This window comes from Postia placenta (genome assembly GCF_002117355.1).
Source record: "Postia placenta MAD-698-R-SB12 unplaced genomic scaffold POSPLAscaffold_10, whole genome shotgun sequence".
NCBI lineage: Eukaryota > Fungi > Basidiomycota > Agaricomycetes > Polyporales > Adustoporiaceae > Rhodonia > Rhodonia placenta.
In genome coordinates this window covers 906,576-923,696 of record NW_020169841.1, presented here as the reverse complement: position 1 = coordinate 923,696, position 17,121 = coordinate 906,576, and the positions used below count along the sequence as shown (strand labels likewise).

At 53.5% G+C, this 17,121-nt stretch overlaps 5 protein-coding genes across 5 annotated transcripts; 3 read left to right on the top strand and 2 right to left on the bottom strand.

The window, feature by feature from the left end:
• Window positions 1-1,413: 1,413 nt before the first annotated feature.
• POSPLADRAFT_1058599 (hypothetical protein) lies at window positions 1,414-3,651 on the bottom strand (the record flags this gene model as incomplete). The annotated part of the gene is made up of 7 exons (XM_024481059.1): window positions 1,414-1,439; window positions 1,496-1,993; window positions 2,517-2,842; window positions 2,896-2,949; window positions 3,195-3,479; window positions 3,531-3,586; window positions 3,646-3,651. 7 exons carry the CDS (start codon window positions 3,649-3,651, stop codon window positions 1,414-1,416), a joined length of 1,251 nt encoding a protein of 416 aa, XP_024337230.1.
• A 1,259-nt stretch (window positions 3,652-4,910) lies between these two features.
• On the top strand, window positions 4,911-7,013 carry POSPLADRAFT_1058598 (hypothetical protein; the record flags this gene model as incomplete). Its single annotated transcript, XM_024481058.1, has 12 exons — window positions 4,911-5,100; window positions 5,170-5,240; window positions 5,304-5,354; window positions 5,406-5,539; window positions 5,590-5,634; window positions 5,690-5,787; window positions 5,847-5,996; window positions 6,054-6,117; window positions 6,174-6,341; window positions 6,392-6,464; window positions 6,518-6,600; window positions 6,656-7,013. 12 exons carry the CDS (start codon window positions 4,911-4,913, stop codon window positions 7,011-7,013), a joined length of 1,485 nt encoding a protein of 494 aa, XP_024337229.1.
• Window positions 7,014-7,266: 253 nt separating this feature from the next.
• POSPLADRAFT_1148342 (hypothetical protein) lies at window positions 7,267-9,362 on the top strand (the record flags this gene model as incomplete). The annotated part of the gene is made up of 10 exons (XM_024486166.1): window positions 7,267-7,514; window positions 7,554-7,675; window positions 7,730-7,857; window positions 7,915-7,998; window positions 8,051-8,215; window positions 8,269-8,346; window positions 8,399-8,476; window positions 8,497-8,792; window positions 8,846-9,036; window positions 9,100-9,362. 10 exons carry the CDS (start codon window positions 7,267-7,269, stop codon window positions 9,360-9,362), a joined length of 1,653 nt encoding a protein of 550 aa, XP_024337228.1.
• A 281-nt stretch (window positions 9,363-9,643) lies between these two features.
• POSPLADRAFT_1047872 (hypothetical protein) lies at window positions 9,644-12,146 on the bottom strand (the record flags this gene model as incomplete). Its single annotated transcript, XM_024479379.1, has 6 exons — window positions 9,644-9,672; window positions 9,757-9,793; window positions 9,814-10,329; window positions 10,378-11,354; window positions 11,544-11,582; window positions 11,906-12,146. The coding sequence occupies 6 exons, from the start codon at window positions 12,144-12,146 to the stop codon at window positions 9,644-9,646; spliced, it is 1,839 nt and encodes a 612-aa protein (XP_024337227.1).
• A 313-nt stretch (window positions 12,147-12,459) lies between these two features.
• Window positions 12,460-16,623, top strand: POSPLADRAFT_1148045 (hypothetical protein; the record flags this gene model as incomplete). Its single annotated transcript, XM_024486132.1, has 18 exons — window positions 12,460-12,837; window positions 12,893-13,183; window positions 13,240-13,449; window positions 13,502-13,781; window positions 13,843-13,956; window positions 14,003-14,157; window positions 14,223-14,313; window positions 14,367-14,517; window positions 14,571-14,751; window positions 14,803-14,956; window positions 15,103-15,170; window positions 15,232-15,303; window positions 15,353-15,562; window positions 15,611-15,796; window positions 15,845-16,003; window positions 16,066-16,238; window positions 16,285-16,387; window positions 16,447-16,623. The coding sequence occupies 18 exons, from the start codon at window positions 12,460-12,462 to the stop codon at window positions 16,621-16,623; spliced, it is 3,153 nt and encodes a 1,050-aa protein (XP_024337226.1).
• Window positions 16,624-17,121: the final 498 nt, after the last annotated feature.

Here is a 17,121-nt window from a genome sequence, read left to right as displayed (position 1 = left end):
AAGGCGAGCTTACAGGCTCGTCTTCAACCTCTGTGATCCCGGTCAACGCGGGCATGCGGGCTCTGCCAAAAGGCTACAACATGCGCTGCTGCGCTGCAAATATGCAAGGATGTGAGCAAGCAAGCGAGACACTGTTGTGAATGCGAGCCGTGGACGTGCACATCTCCGCCAGGCACGCACCAAGGCTGCGCCGCAACGGCATATCTCAGCATGGAGACTCCACCACGGGATACCGTTGCAGGCAGCATCAAGGTGGCAGGCACATTGGTTGTGGTCGGCATAGGGATAGCTGGTAACCTGCTCCGATGGCATGCCATCCCGGTCACGGACATGAAGGAATGTTGTTGAAAGAATACAGGATTGTGACTGACCTCACAAACTCGTCGGAGGGTCAGAAGCCCAAACCTGGACCGAACTGAACCTTGGAGAGGCCGATCAAAAGGCCTCGAGTTGGTAACCATAGGTATTATGAAATTGAGGAATTGCTTTCATGCGGCATGACAACTAGGGTAATTCCGTGGGAGAGACAGGCATCAACACTGTTGCATCTTCCATGATCGGGATTACGTACTTCCAATGTGAATTTCTTACCGCTGGCTATTGTCTGGCCGAGGCCATGATATGTGTTATGTGTGTATATTATATATACACTGTGTGATTCATTTCCGGCGACCTTCCTGCTACTTTTGTCGCTATTACCTTCCACTTGTTCCCTTATTCCTCCGGTCACCAGCCTCCGAGTAAGTGAAAACCCTGGACACCAAGCATGCCATTGCGGAGCATGCCTTGATCAGGTAAACCATAATCCAGCTCGCGCTCTGGGATGGGACATGCGCTGACGGTCCTCACAGTATTACGGACTGCAAACAACTCTGTATGATCAAGTGCATCCCTGGTTGTCATCTTCTGACTGTCAGGTGCGTCATACGTGCTCCTGCCACTGCGTGGTGTTGATGGCTGAGCGGGTCTGGTCAACATCATTGGCTGACATGATGGCTGGTCCTTTTTGCGTCGGGCAACAGTGGGCGGCTTCTTGGACGGCTCCAGCACGCAGTCGTTCCGGGTGTTCGTGATCTCCGTACATCAACGCGAGCGGGTGCGGGTATCCGGGAGGCAAACTTCAAGGTCACTGTCGATGGGTGCGCGGGGACGATCGACGGTACAAGGTGCGAGGGCCCAATGTTTGCGAGCATGATCGTGCTCACGGACAACTAGCTGGTCACTGCAGGAGGGAGCACGCTCAAGGTGATGAAAGCCTAGATGTGCATGGGGCATGGATGGCTGACCGGGCCTGGTCAGAATTGTTGGCCGTCACTACGCCTCACCGCAGAGCTTGGCGGCTGTCGGGTGCATCGTACGTGCTTCCACTGATGACCGCTGTGCGCTGACAGTTGACTGGGCTTGGTCAGCGTTTTAGTGTCCTGCGATATGCTCTTGCACTGAGATTCGCAAGTCCGGCGGCGGCTGCACGAGCGACATCTGCTTCGCCACGCACATTTTGTTCCACTCTCGGGCGCAGTGTAGAACTTCTTGTGCATCCCATGGACCACCAACGTCGACGCCTCGCTCTCCGTGGATGGCTGCACCACCATCAGGCTCGCCTGTGCCCACCCTGACACACCCAGAAATGGGACCTTGCGGCGAGCGGCTGTGTCCAGGGGTGATGTCCCGGGCGACGACTGGAATGTGTGCATCTCGTGTATACCCCTGGAGTCGAGGAAGGCTGCTGAATTTGGACTCAGGTAGTGCCAGTCAATGCTCGACACTGCTGAATGGAATGAATCCTGGACGAGCGACTGGTCGCACTCCTGAGAGCTCAATGACGTGCTCTTCCGTGATATGCTCAGCAGGGAGGACGACAGTGGCTGGTCGGTGGCATCCAGTGTCAGCGATGGCGGCACATCTGACATGCGCGGCACGACGATCTGGTTCTGAAGTGTGTCCGTCGCAGCGTGGATCGCGATCTTCTTCGTCGGCGCCCAATCACGTCCTTCTGCGCGCGGGTCGTCCGAGGGCACATCGCGAGGTCAAGGGGCCCGGTCAGCGTCGTTAGCTGCGGCGGCGGTGCACAATGTGTATGCCCGTGGATTGGTGGTGCGCCCTCTCGCGATTTCCACTGGCGATTGTCTCAGAACGCGCACGGCACGTTGACAACTAACTGGGCCCGGGGAGTGTCACTGGCCGTCACGGCAGCCTGCCACAGTGCTTGGTGCATATATGGTGCATGAGCGGCGGGCTGTCTCGCCGTCCACGGCAGTGGTTATTTCTGGATGCGCATGGGGTGTCTACGGCTCACCGGGTGTGGTCAGCGTGAGTCGTTGTCAGCACGCGGGATCTGCAGACATTCAGGTGCGTTGTGTGCGCTTCCGCTGATGGTCACTGTGTGTTGCCAGCTGACCGGGCCCGGTCAGTGTCGCTGGCCAGCACGGCGTCCCACTGCAGCGCTTTCAGCGCGCGCGGTCTTCAGATGTTCGGACGCGTCATGTGTGCTCCCGCTGTATGCGCTGCCAGCTGACCGGGTCCGGTCAGTGTTGCTGGCCGCGACGGCGGCCCACCGCAGCGCTCGGTGCGTATATCGCGCGTGAGCGGCGGGCTGTCTGGACGTCCCCGGCAGTGACGGTCTCTGGACGTGCGCGGGGTGTTTACGACTGACCGGGCTTGGCCAGTGTCGGTTGTCGTCAGCATGTGCGCGGGGCAGTTGGAGGACATGCTTGCGCGCGGGCGGACTGTGGCCTTGACGTCGCGGCTGGTGTGTCGGTCTGTCGAGGAGACATTGGAGCACAGCGGGGACTGGAAAGCGGCGGCGGAAGGTGCTTTCATAGACGTCCTGGTCGGCGGCGGACTGCGGGAGATGGTAGCGGTGGCTTGGACACGGGCGCGGCGGGCACAACACACAGGGCGCGGGATGTGTCCTGTGAGGAGCTCTGGAATGGGAGCGGGGAGTGGAGGCTGTAGTAGACTATGAAATATATTTGCTTGTGGATACTGTGTGTACACGCTGTGCTCTACCGCCCTCTATTGCCCTGCCCTGTACCGCTCTCTATTGCCCTGCCCTGTACCGCTCTCTATTCCCTTGCCCTCTACTGCCCTCTATTCCCTTGCCCTCTACTGCCCTCTATTCCCTTGCCCTCTACTGCCCTCTATTCCCTCGCACTTGGCCTATCTCTCGATTTTCACTCGGTCATCTCTCGCACGCTCGTGGTCCAGCACGCGCGCGCGCTAGCAAGTAACCCTGGATGCTGTCATCAGGGTCCGCGTCATCTTCAAGAGTGAAGGAGATGAAGTTGGGCTCGCTCTTGTTCTGCTGGAATGCATTGTAAAGGAAAGTGCGGCCTGTAGCAGACCCACTGTGGTTGACGAGTGCGTCGATCGTCGATAGCGAGTCGAAGCCGAGACCAATGATCCCATTCGCGCCATACGAGAGTGCAGGGTTTGACGCAGCGGTGACGTCCATGAATGCTTGCGACTCGACCTCGATGCTACGCGAGTCAACACAACGCGCTGAGCCGGTGATCCATCACGAGACGTACCCAGCGAATTCAACGGTGCCCCATGAGACATTGCCGTAGGCCCATCCAATGCCATACTATAATGCCAAGAGGAGAATTCAGGATTGACCTGGACGTTCAGTGAAACGACGCGCACAGTCATGTTGTACGATATTGTCTGCCGGCAACACATCCCATCAGTCAATCAAACGGGGGACACACGAAGGCGTAGACTCGCCGACTGCTTAGTGTTTGGGATCGGACTCGAGGAAGCTTTCGTCCAGAGATCTGACGATCCGGTATCCAATTGAAGGGGGTATACTACATACACGGCCGTTAGGGACCAGTCCGAGGGCGCCCGCAGCGGGTCGCGAGGAGCGTACCGGTGCCGGCTATCGTCACCTGGAGCGGGCAGCGGGTTTGGAACCGTCACAAAACATGCTAGAGGAGCACTCACGTTGGCGATATAAAGGAGGTCATGTACAGTGCTGGTCCCCGGAGGCTTCTCAGCCGTACACCCTTCCATGCCAGGGCCAGGTCACTCACGTCAGGTCGGTGCCGTCATTGCTGTTGGAGGATGATGCAGCGTCGACAACGGGACGCGAATAGCCTACGGATCTGCTTCTTGTGTGCAGGTCCGTGCTTGCAGACGCGCCCTTGTGTCGTGTTATCGGAACCCGGACAGCTTCACAGAGTGAGACCGAAAGCGCGAGCCACAGTGACAGCGAGTGCGGCCTCATAGCGGCCGACGGTTGGAAGGGGGAAGAAACGAGCGACTGGGGGCAGGCGAAGGGGCGGCGGGGTAGAGACAAGGGGAGCGAAGGCTCGTGCAGACTGGGTGGCCTGGCGCGGAGAGAAGGCAGACACGATAGGCTATGTCCGTCGAGCTATTGCTGTGGGAATGCTTCTTTGATCGCTGTCTGTAGCGTCCTTCACGACCGCGAACGCAACGCTCTTATCGTCGCCGCCGCCTTCGCCGCTGTCGTCGTCGAGAACGATGAGTACCGAGCGGCTATTGCGCACAGGTCGACCTCATTCCCAACAACGCAACAATGGGTGATCGGCCGTCATCGCCGTCCGGGCTGGACCCAAATCCTAGATGTGAGCGCGTAACTGGATTATTGTGTGTTCCAATCGACACCCTCGTCATCTCGGCCTCACTGATAGGGAAGTCCGTCTTCAAGTTCTCGGCTTCGACGGATGGAAGGGCGTGCAAACGCACTCAGACGCCACACACTGCAACCGGCCGATGTGGCAGCCATTGCCGAGGCCTGGCATCCCGCCCCCATGACCTCCGTCCCCAGACAAGGTGCTCACGTGCAGCGCGTATCCTCCCCTCCCGGGATTCCTCCTCCCAGTCCTATATAAGTTCCAGCGTGAGTCCGTCGAACTAGACGTTCCTCGCTCACCGTATTCCTCACCATGGCCCCTCCTCCCGCCTCCAGGTCTGCGATCCGCCGCCTGCTCAATGCTGCGCAGCATACTGCGTGTCCCTGCCATGGGTGCCGTTCAGGAGGGTCACACAGTCCGTTGCAGGCCATCAACCAGATGCGCAAGTTCGCAACCCCTGTCGAGGCCCCGTCGATGGAGAAGGAGTATGCTTTCGAGGCGAGTGGCATGATACCTCGCCGGTGAGAGCGTGTCGTACTAGCCAGGAAGGTTGCGCTGTAGGTCGCGGCAGCGAACTTGAGATTCGGCGAGGGTGTCACCCGTGAGGTCGGCATGGATCTCAAGAACATGAAGGCGCGCAAGGTATATACGCCTCCGTCCAGCTACCCGTGCCTCGGGTCATCCTGCTAACCCACGCCTGTACAGGTTGCCGTCTTCACGGATCCCATCGTCGCCAAGTTGCCGCCGGCCAAGATGGTGAGCGCTGTCACCTTTTGACATTGTGACGTAATTCAACATCAGCTTTAGGCTATTGCCTCACTGGAATCCCAAAATGACTTACCGTTCGTGGTCTATGATCGAGTGGTTGCGGAGCCCACGGAGGCCAGCTGGCGAGACGCGATTGCCTGGGCGCGCGAACAAGACTGCAGTCATTTTCTAGCGTATGTCGAACAAGATGCATATCCTCCTTTTCTGAATGCAACTTTTACAGAGTCGGCGGAGGGAGCGTTATGGACACGGCGAAAGCAGCCAACTTGTGCGTTGCGAATTGTCTGCTGGTACTGGCGAGGCTGACTGGAATACGGCCGCAGGTTCTCTGTGTACAAGGATGCCGATCTATTCGACTTTATCAATGCACCTGTTGGCAAAGGTCTCCCAATAACACAAACTCTGCGACCACTAATCGCAGGTATGCCCCCCTCTGTTAATGCAGTTCAGAGGCACTGAAAGAGTGCGCCTCTGTATTAGTACCAACGACAGCAGGCACAGGGTCTGAGACGACTGGTACCGCTATCCTCGACATTACTTCCATGTCCTTCAAGACCGGTATCGCAAATAGGGCCATGAAGCCAACCCTCGGTATAGTGGACACCCTGAACACTCGCTCATGCTCAAGAGGTATTATTCTTCGGCCCCATGCGTAGAGATTTAGCTTTAACCAACTGCACTATGCAGAGTTGCACATTAGTGCCGGCCTGGATGTCTTGTTCCACAGTCTTGAGAGTTACACGGCCATCCCGTAGGTTCACCGAGTCTTTGATGCTACTGAAACCGCAAATGACGCTGTTACAATAGCTATACGGAGCGCATGCCGCGACCATCCAACCCCAACCTCCGACCAGCATATCAGGGTAGCAACCCTGTCGCCGACATCTTCTCCATGTGGGCATTACAGACCACTGTGAAGTGTCTCCCGCGAATATCGAAGGACCTCGGTGATTACGAAGCCATGCGACAAATGATGTGCGTATTGTGTTCTGTCTTTCTCCGACGCGCTGCTGACACTAGCCCAGGTTGGCTGCTTCATTTGCAGGAATCGGGTTCGGGAACGCCGGCGTGCACTTGTGCCATGGAATCAGTTACCCCGTGAGTGTCGATGGACCCAAACGAAGGATAGAATCTGAAACGTTCTGCATTAGGTCTCAGGGCTGAACAAGCAAGGACCGAAATTCAAGTTTTCAGGATACAACGTTGACCATCCTATTATTCCACATGGTGTCAGGTAAACCTAGCCGTTGTTATATTAATTGCTCATCCTCAGCTAAACTCCTTTCTAGTGTTGCTCTGCCAGCACCTGCCGTTTTCCAATTCACCGCGCCTTCCTCTCCCTCCCGCCACCGCGAAGCTCTCGCCATCTTCCACGGTACGACGCCCGCAGACCCAAGCATATCCGCGATTCCGGACAGCGAGATTGGCGCGCACCTCTTCGAGGCCATCGCGCGCTTCCTGGACAACCTCGGCCTGCCGCGGGGCCTGAAGGCTGTCGGATACAAGAAGGACGACATTAGCAAGCTAGTGGAGGGCACGATCCCGCAGAGGCGTGTTCTGGATCTTGCTCCTGGCATAGGGGACGTTGCAGGTGCTGATGGGAGGGAACACTTAACGAGGATCATCGAGAACTCGATGGAATATTGAGTAGGTACCTCGACCAATACAATGTACTATTGCATGCTCCTATCCATTGGACAACATCTTCTCCAAAGTCTAGATACGTAGATACCAGACAGGTCCAGTACAGTGTCATGCATATAGTCGCGTATGATAGACGCGAAGTAATACAGACGCGTCACGCGCACCGTGTCTAAATGGGCGCCTAAGTATGATTTTGGCGATCGTAGGGAACGGACGCTGGTTATCGCATGGGAGCCACCGCTGCCCGCTGCTTTTGATGCGCCTATTAGGTCGCCTATCTGTCTTTCGACCACCGTCTTCCACACGTATTTATTCCATCTATTTATCCGGTTTCAAGAGGAGGATGTCGACCCGGACGTACGCCGATGCGATCGACCACCTCAACTCTCTCCAGTCCAATGCGGCGACCCTCGAAGCAGTCCGAGCATCCGGGGGACGGCTGAGCGAGTTCGCAATACCTGAGATGATAGAGTATCTGGGCAGGATCGGATACAGTGCAAGTCGGTCAAAAGCTCCCACCTGAACGTTTCGTGACGATCACAGTCCACAGACTTCTGACCTGAACCGATTGAATGTGGTCCACATTACTGGGACGAAGGGAAAGGGCTCAACGTCCGCCTTTACGGACTCCATCCTGCGCCATGCAAAGCCTCAGTGGAAGATTGGTGAGCGAGGATGTCGCCTTCGTGAGGCCGTCCCGGGTTTGACTTGCGGGATAGGTCTCTACACCTCTCCGCACCTGGTCGCAGTGCGGGAGCGCATACGCATTAACGGCGCTCCCATTTCGGAGGAGCAATTTGCTAAATTCTTCTTTGATGTCTGGGACCGATTGGAGCAAAATGACGAGGTGAGCAGCGCCCGTGCGTAGATTATCCACCTGTCCGGAGATTTATGTACTGGACAGTGTGCCCTTCCACAAACACCCAAAATGCCCGCATATTTCCGCTTCGTGACCCTTGTTGCCTATCACGCCTTCCTGTCATTGAAGGTATGTCCCTGGTTAACATTATGGGGTCATCAAGATTGAATATAGAACGTAGGTGGATGCAACCATCCTGGAAGTCGGTGTGGGAGGGAGGTATGATAGCACAAACATTGTCCCCAAGCCAGTAGTCACAGGAGTTTCTGCCCTCGGCATTGACCATACCGCCGTACTGGGGAAAACGCTGAAGGAGATTGCTTGGCAGAAGGGCGGTATCTACAAGGTAATGTGACGAATAGCACCGACACATTGCTACGATATTGATTATTGTGGCAGGAAGGTGTTCCCGCATTGACAGTCGATCAGCCTGAGGAGGGCATGGAGGTTTTGAAGCAGCAGGCGATAGACACCAAGGTTAGTATGCTCTCATCCCCTTTGACACATAGAAACATCACGGTTCACTCAGACATCTGGATTTGCCGTAGTACCACCTACGCCAGGCTTGTCGAAGATTAAGCTAGGCACGCCCTCGTCATTGCCGGGAGTGGTAATCGAGCTGATGAGAATTCTCTTGCAGGACTCGCCGGGAAACATCAATATCAGAACGCAAATCTTGCTGTCTACCTCGCAAAGATCTTCTTACGCGTGACGACCGGTGAAGTACAGGAGGCAGCACTTCCCGGCGCATTCGTGGAGGGTCTGGAGCGCACCAAGTGGCCCGGCCGTTGCCAAACAGTGCCAGCGCCGAACGATACAGACCTAACATGGTTTCTAGACGGCGCACACACCAAGGAGAGCCTCGAATGCTGTGTGGAATGGTTTGTCAGTCCAGAGGTTACCTTAAGACCACTTGATAATTCGTATGTCTCACTTCATCCGGCCAAGGTCCGCAGGTTACTTACCAACAAGCTAGGAAAACGCTCACGAGGGTTCTGGTGTTCAACTGTACGAATGGTCGTTCTGGAAAGAGCCTCTTGAGCGTCATGCTCGAGAAGATCGCGTTGCAGTTGCAGCTGCACGGGCGAGATGACGATCCTCACAAGCTCTTCGAGCACGTAGTGTTTTGCACAAACGTCACATATTCTGATGGAGGCTTCAAAGGAGGTGAGCCTCAAATGTGTGTCTCACCCACGAGCCACAGCTGACGAAAAGCCATTTACTCACAAGATCTAACAACTCACGCAATACCGACGAACGATCTGGCACATTTACAGACACAGCATGATCTTGCGTCTGCGTGGTTGTCGCTCGTTCCAAACTTCCCCTCACAACAGGTCTACATCCTCCCGTCAATAGAAGATGCTATCAAGACGGTGAAGCGACTGCGTACGAGCGCCGGCAGTCCTCGCGTTGACGTGCTTGTTTCGGGCAGTCTGCATCTTGTCGGCGGTGTGATCGAGGTGGCAGGGCTGTCCGAAGTTGCGTTGTAAGTGATCTACGGCGAAGACCTATTGTGCGACGTTACGGGTATTGCTTAGAGCTACTGTCCGCCTTCAACAGGCATATAATTTAGAGTATAATGTAAGGCATGTCGGGATGTATATCTAGAGATTCCTATGAATGCCTCGTCCGACTCTTGCTCGGATCTGCGCCGAAAAAATGGATGGCCTATATAGAAATTGAGATCATATCTTCATGTAAGATCTGATGCCTACGAACATGTTTGTCGAGGAAGTTGCGAACTTTGTTCTTCAATTGACCGAGCCCGCGGCTACGCAGCAAGCCAAGATCCTTCGCCATCTGCAAAAAGACATCAAAGTGGACGGGCTAAAGGCAATGTGAAATTAACATAAGTAGATGCAAAATGAAAGTGTGCACTTTTACCTCGTAACGCAAGACGCGCAGATGCAAGGCGGGGTCCCTGAATATAGCGTTCCTCACCATGTCGTCAAACTCGGTCTCTGTGATCTCGGCGGGTGAGACTACTTCGGGTTCTGCACTGCCTGTTTCTCCAACTCGTTTCTTCTTTGACTGGGCTTTCTTTTGCCTCACTGTCTTCAGCGATTGAATCTCGTTGTTCGAGACTGTGCCATCTTGATCAGCTTCATGCACTCCAAGCCATCCGATCAAGTCTTCTCGCGCTTCTAATTGGGTCGAAGGGCCTGGCGTGGCTGACTTTGAGACTTCGTATCGGCCAGCAGCTGGTAGATGTGGATCAAAGTGCATAACGGCGTCATCGAAACTCCAGCGAGCTTGATTTTCGTAATCGTAGTATACATCATAAGCGGAGCCCCCCGCGATGCCAACATCGTTGCAGTACAGGGTGTTGGACGTTGTGGAATGAAGGGGATCGTGGCTCGGGTCAGATAATCGTGAATCAACAGCGGGAGAGTCAGTGTTCACCAACTGCGGCATCTGAGTGGCTGCGTTTGCGCTTGACGCCAGGGTCCCAGAGGACTAGATGTTATTAGTCACTCCAGTATCGAGCGACGGAATTGAACTCACAGGATTGGGGGGACTCGTCATCTCCATGAAGCGTGTCGTTGTTCCGATCGAGCTCGAAGCGAAAGCTTGAGTTGGCGGTGGCATTTTAGCGGCCTCAGAGCCCAGAGCGCGAGGTGAGGAGTTGTTTAAGGTCGTAGTTTGCGAGGTAGCAAGTTTACTGGGAGCGAAGACTTGAGTAGATGCAAATGCGATCTGCTGTACGGGCTCGCCGTCGGAGACCTGGCGGCGCATCAAGCTACTTTCGCCAAATGCTTGTGTTGGCGGAGGCATCGCAGGGTGAGCGCGTCGACTGGAAGCAATACTGTCGTTTGAGGTAGCAGAGAGCCGAGGCTGCGAATTGCCCAGCATCTCGCGAGCCCTACCAAGGATGCCGCCGCGAGTTTCTGCCAGAGTCTGTACAGTGCTTGCCACTTGCTTCCGTTTGCCCTTCCTTTTCGCACCTGTATCCTGCATCACGTCTTCGAGTAGTGTTTCGGGTATCTGTGGCTCCTCGCGAATAGTTGTGGGAGGTGCTTTATCCAGCTCCTTTCGTATGAGGATTGTAATGGTCTCATTTGTCAGCGCCCTCTTCTTCGCACAGGTACGTATGTGCTTAAGCTTTTGAGCAACTGTCTTCCGGGTGGTCCAGGCGCACTCGCAGCCAACACATGTGCGAAGCCTCGTCATATCAGCGTCAGAGAACTCAGCAGAGAAGGGGTAGGCAGTCTGCGGCGTGCTTTTTTTGTACGGGTGCTTTGGCCTACTTGTACTTGCTATAGATCCCGAGCGAGAGCTGAGCGCTAAAGAGGGGTTCCGCGACAGCCTGGGAGGCAGGATATATGCAAACTGTTTCAATTTTGATCCAATATTTTCATCCTCGTTGCCCGATGTGTTGATGTCATGGTTAACAGCTGCGCCAGGAGTCGGGTCTCGTCTGGTCGGCAGTTGCTCTTGGAGCAGTGCTCCCAATGAAGGGAATGTCGTCTCACTTGCGTTATCTATGAGGCGGTCAAAGCACCGTCACGACTGGAAGCAATGACAACTTGCCACTAATTTCTATAGGCTCGTTGTTGAGTACTGCTGGTAGACGTGAAGTAGACTTCAACTGTCTAGTTTCGGGCTCTCCGGACGAGTTATCTAAATGTCTGTGAGCTGTCTTGCAATCTGCAATTCGACCATGTTTTCACCATCATCATCAGGGATCTCGGCGCCGCGGTTGTCAGTTGCTGTAGGAGCCGATGTAACATACGGTCCTAGTCTAGTCAGCAGCGGCACTTGTGGTCGTACCTGGAACGAAGGGAAAGTAGTTTCACGCGAGCCATCTACGTAAAGAGGGGGGAGGTAGCAACGTGGGGGGGGAAGTTCAGAGACTTCGCTAAATGTAAGAGAAATATCAACTTGCCGCTAAATTCTATAGGACCGTTGTCGGATGTTGCTTCAGGACTTGCAGGCAACCTGATCGTTCGCTTAATTTCGTGTTGATCTTCAAATGATTCGTCTATATAGCTATCCCTCAGAGACAATCATTGACTGGTAATATAGGTCGTACCCGTAACTTCGATGATAATTCTGGCGCGAATGCCCTTCGTCGCAGGCGCTGCAGACCCAACGTCACTGTCCGTCAATTCGATGACTTCTTCTTTAGATTGCTTAGTCTTCTTGCCGCGTTTCTTAAGCTGCTTGTCACGTTGGCGACGCCCCTCTCTCTCCGGTTCAGAGTCCGCGATGACTTCGTCCGTGGCCTGCTGGGTAGTACTGGGTTGCGAATACAAGGATGCTGCGTTATACATTCTCGCAATGGTGCGGCCACGGTGCTGAGAAATTGTCGGCTGGACGAACCAGACGCGAGGGTGTCCAAGAACGCGTGTGGCGAAGAGCGACGCGACGCGACGCATGAACGTGACGGTCAAAAGTCAAGACGCGTCGAGGCGCGTGTCACGGCGCATGGCATCAGGACGCGCTCTACCACCCGCCCACTCGCCTCACCTTGGCCTCATCCCGACATCGCATCCGAACACTTTGCTTCATTCCCGTCCTTATTGACTGCCTTCTTGTACTTAAGACATACGCAAGCTTGCACAATCCATCTATCCGTCGTCCAGGATGCCTCTGAGGCATACCGCTCAGACTGAGACCTTTTCGCCTGAGGAACTTTACGACGTTGTCTGCGGTGCTGCTTCGCAAGATCCACGTCAAGTGCAAGCGTCTGCAGCGCGTCTCAAGGAGCTGCTCGAGTTACCGGGTGCTTATGATACTCTGCATGAAATTGCTGCACAGAAGACAGTTCCTTTAGCCGTTCGTCAGCAAAGTATCATCCAATTCAAAAATGCAGCACTCAGTCATTGGAAGTCGAGAAAGCAAGTCACCCAATTATGCTACGGCCCGACCATTCTGATGCTGGATCACAGACTTTTGAATGATGAACAAAGAACCCGCATACGCGGTCGATGCCTTGCACTCCTTGATGAAAGCGATGACGTCGTGAGCCAGGACTTGTGCACATACCCACTCGAGTGCGCTGCTTATTTCCATCCAGATTTCAGAGTGTAATGAGTTCATCGTGGCCAAAATAGCACGCTCTGACCTCCCTAACAACTGGTCGGTGTGGTCATTATTTATATCGCTGCTTTCACCATTACTGACGTGTAGAAGGCCGAACCTTTTGCCCACATTACTCGAAGTGATAAACGCTAATGTGAGGGAACGGTACGCTGGAGCAAGCACGGGCCAGGCTCTTGTCCTCCGTCGGAGTCTAGAAGTGCTGAATGCCATCCTCAAAGAGCTGGCCGGCGTCAAGTTGCCTGGGGGAATCAAAGCCATGGGAATTGTACGTGACGTTACCTGTCCTTAATTGAGCTCGGCTCTTACATGACAGGGCCCCAGCTTGTTGAACAACTACATTTAGTGTTGCAAGAGCACTACAGTCGAGTCACAGCATCCTTCGTCTCTTCTCTCACGCCAGCAACTATCGTCTCACCACGCACGGCCGAGGACTTACTTTTTGCCCATCTTGTCTTCAAATGTGTCGCTAAGATTGCCATATGGTCGTGGAATCGTACCACGAATCATGACGAGCGAGGACTCGGCCCTTGGGTAACTGCGTCGTGTGCATTGGGACCTACGTAACACTGACTCATGCACACAGACAGAACAGCTTTTCCAAGCTTCAGCCGTTCAACTCCAGACTCTATCCGAACTACGTATCAATCTCGTTCTTGCGCTTCAGTCAGCAACGACAGACGTGGTCGGGCAGCGTTCTATAGACATATTAACACGTCATGTGCGGCTCTTCGGGAAACTATTTCGACAGATGCAACAAAAACATGCCAGCCGGTTTGTCTCATTGCCCTTGTGTGGCGACTTGGTCCTCTACTATTGGAGTAAGGTTGTACAAGCATCAAGTGCTCCACAAGAGTACATTACAGGTATCTCATCTTATTTCGTCTCACGTTGATTTTTGTACTCATATACCCGCGCCCTCATTAGACACATCATATGCCGTTTTTCCTGTCCGTTTCCTCGTGCAGGCTATGGTTCTGTTTAAGGAGAGCCTAGGCCAATGGGCGCCTGTGAAAAAGGATGGTACAGAAAACGCCAGAGGTACTCTGTCTCTTGGTCACTAGGAACTATATTGAACGATCCATAGCTCTCACTAAGGAATTTGTTGAGAATGCGGTGCAGATTCTGGTGACTCGCTACATTCCGTTAAACCCATTAGACTTAGAGGAGTGGATGGCTGACCCAGAAGGTTGGGTCAACGTTGAGGAGCAGGACAATGAGCAATGGGTTTTCGAGATCCGCGTGAGTACCAACATCTTGACATCTGTCGACTGTGATTTGATTTATACTCACTACATCCTTGCTAGCCTTGTGCAGAACGCGTCCTCGTGACCTTGGCAAACCACTATCACCAGCACGTCACGCCTCTCCTTGAGACAACATTTAAGCAGATTGTTGGTATGCACCGATGTCAGATCGACGCGCGATTTAATAAACTAATGCATACATAGTACAACATCCTACCGATCTCCCCAGTGTATTGCAAAAAGAAGCGTTTTATTGTGCTGTGGGCCGCTGCGCCCGTCGAATGAAGGATGTCATTCCATTCGATCAATGGCTGGAACATACTCTCAATGCAGAAGCCCGAGAAACCAACTCGAGGTATGTTTTGGGCCTTTTATTAGCATTGAATAATCTTCTCATCGTCCCGACAGTTATCCCATCCTCAAGCGTCGCATCGCCTGGCTAATTGGCAAGTGGATCTCCGACGAGTGCTATCCTGCCAAGGACCCGGCGGTTTGGCAAGTACTGCTGTACCTACTGCAAGATCGGGGCCCGGGCACAGACGAAGTGGTGCGATTGACAGCAGCGATTGCTGTCAGAGAATGCGTCGACGTATGAGATCTGCTCGATTTGTTTCACGAGGCTTGGCTGACGGATGCGCAGACCCTGCAATTTGACGTCAATGTCTTCGAACCATTCCTTCCTTCTGCTGTGAACGAGCTCGTACGGCTCACTGCAGAGACTGAAACCCTCGAGAGCAAACGCCGGATTGCAGCCAGTCTCAATACGGTCATTGAGTGTGCTGGGACTCGAGTATGTGATATCCATATGTACTCATACATAGCAGGCTCATGCTGCTTTAGATAGTGCCACTCACAACAATTATTGTGGAACCCTTGCCTCAACTTTGCAAGTAGGACTTCTCCATCTGTTATACATATCCTCATGATCTCCCACTTCCAGGGACAACCGCCGGAGAAGACTGGCTGTTCAAGGCCTCGCTACTTGTTACAGTCACTAAACTCATTGAGGTAATGGTTATGCGTTTAACCATGTTCCTCACCAGCTCATTGTTCCCGATCGATTCACCAGGCTTCGAAAGAGCATTCTATGTCCCTTAACTCACTGGTCGTTTCACTAGTTCGTGAAGGTCTCTCTCTTGGGGTGAGTGAGAAACGCATCACTGCCCCGTCCTACTCTGACAAGGCTTTAGGCGCAATTGCATCTAGATGAAGATGCAATAATCCTGTGGAAGGCGGCGCTCCACAACGCTGTCTCCATTGAGGGTGCAAATGGCGTACCCGGGCTGATTGATCTCTTCCCTCTCGCGATCTCCCTTCTGTCGGAAAACCTGGATCTCTTAGGCAGCGTCATCATGATTCTAGAGTCTTACTATCTCTTGGATGCGTCACGCGTGCTTCAGGTGCGTTTGTCGCTGTAGAATCACTGTCAAATCTGACAGTGTGTCTAGTTCTATGCAGTTGACCTTTTGCGTGCCTACGTGAAAGCAATTGGTCAAGCTGTGGCTGTCAATGTCCATGAGATGGCGACCAGTTTGACGATCCTGTTCCAGATCGCTCCTGCGGCGCTATGGGGTGAAGCTATGCATGTTTCTGGGCTATTCGCCCTGATCGTAGACACCCTATTGGAGGACAAGGTAATGCCTTAAGAAACTGATTGAAGCAAGCGCTGACAATAGTGTCAGGCTCAAACCATCCTTCTGACAGAATACATATATGTCCTCGCCCGGATCGCTACAGCGGACAAACACATGTTCCTTCAGTTAATATCTGCCACGGCTAACTCTCGTAGCAAAGCGGAGACAGAACTGTGGGAATGTATCCTCGATCAATGGTGGACAAGAGTATGTTCTTTCCGCGTAGCTTACAGGATCTTTGGCTGACAGTGCGGCTTGTATCGTGACAGTTTGATAACATGTCCGAGCCCCGACTTCGAAAATTGACCGCCATGGGTATTGCGAGCCTGGTCTCGACCGGGCGTCCAGAAGTCCTAGACAGGTTGTCGTCGGAAGTTTGTAACCTCTGGATCGACGTGTTCGGCGAAATCAAGGAAGCGCAGGCGCAAGGCAGTCAGCTGAGGTTGATACCTCTCCCTCCACGCTGAGATTGATTGGACACTGATCAGCGTTAGTAGTGACGGCTCACCGTTGACAATTTACTGGGACCAGCCAATGGATTCATTCTTCAAGGATACAGCAGGTACTTTAGAGTACGAGCGGCGCAAAGCTGTGCGTATATTCAACTTACAAGAGATGCGTTGGTCATCCTCACATAACATCTTGTCCAGCTCTTCGATCACGACCCAGTAAGAACCACGAAGTTGACGACCTACGTGGCCGCTCGTATGCAAGAGGCTGAGATGGCTTGTGGTGGCCCAGCTCGTCTCCAGAGCATGTACTTAGCGAAAGCGGATCCTCTGGTACTAAGGCAGATACAGGCAGAGCTTGCGGGCCAGCGTGCATAGGAATACATGACCCATAGTTTCTGAAGCTCTGTAGCCAGTGCGCATATTTCTACCATCTAGGAGTTACATCCATGAGCCCGACCTATATTCATCGTCGTACAGTGAGACTTGTTTGAGGCCGAAAGGACAAATCCGGGCATTGCTCACAGAGGCCTGAAAACTGGCAAGACGACGCGGACCGACGGTCACCGGTCAGCCATGATCGATACCATTTACCCGTCCCTCACTTAGAACATCTCAGAATAATTGTGTTCTGCAAATTAATCAAACACGCGAACGAGTCCTGAAGGCTACGCAGCCACAATGTCTTTATGGCTGGATTAAGACGGTAATGTGGCAATGGAAGCGATAGTATGATGCCGTGAATATGGTTCAGAGGCTACAGACAATGGAATTCATAATATCTCAAGAGCAACGGTGGTGAGCTTAGGCCCCCGCATTTGAACTGGTATATAGGATGCCACCCTCCGGGTGTATGCATGTAGTAATCCGTTGAGC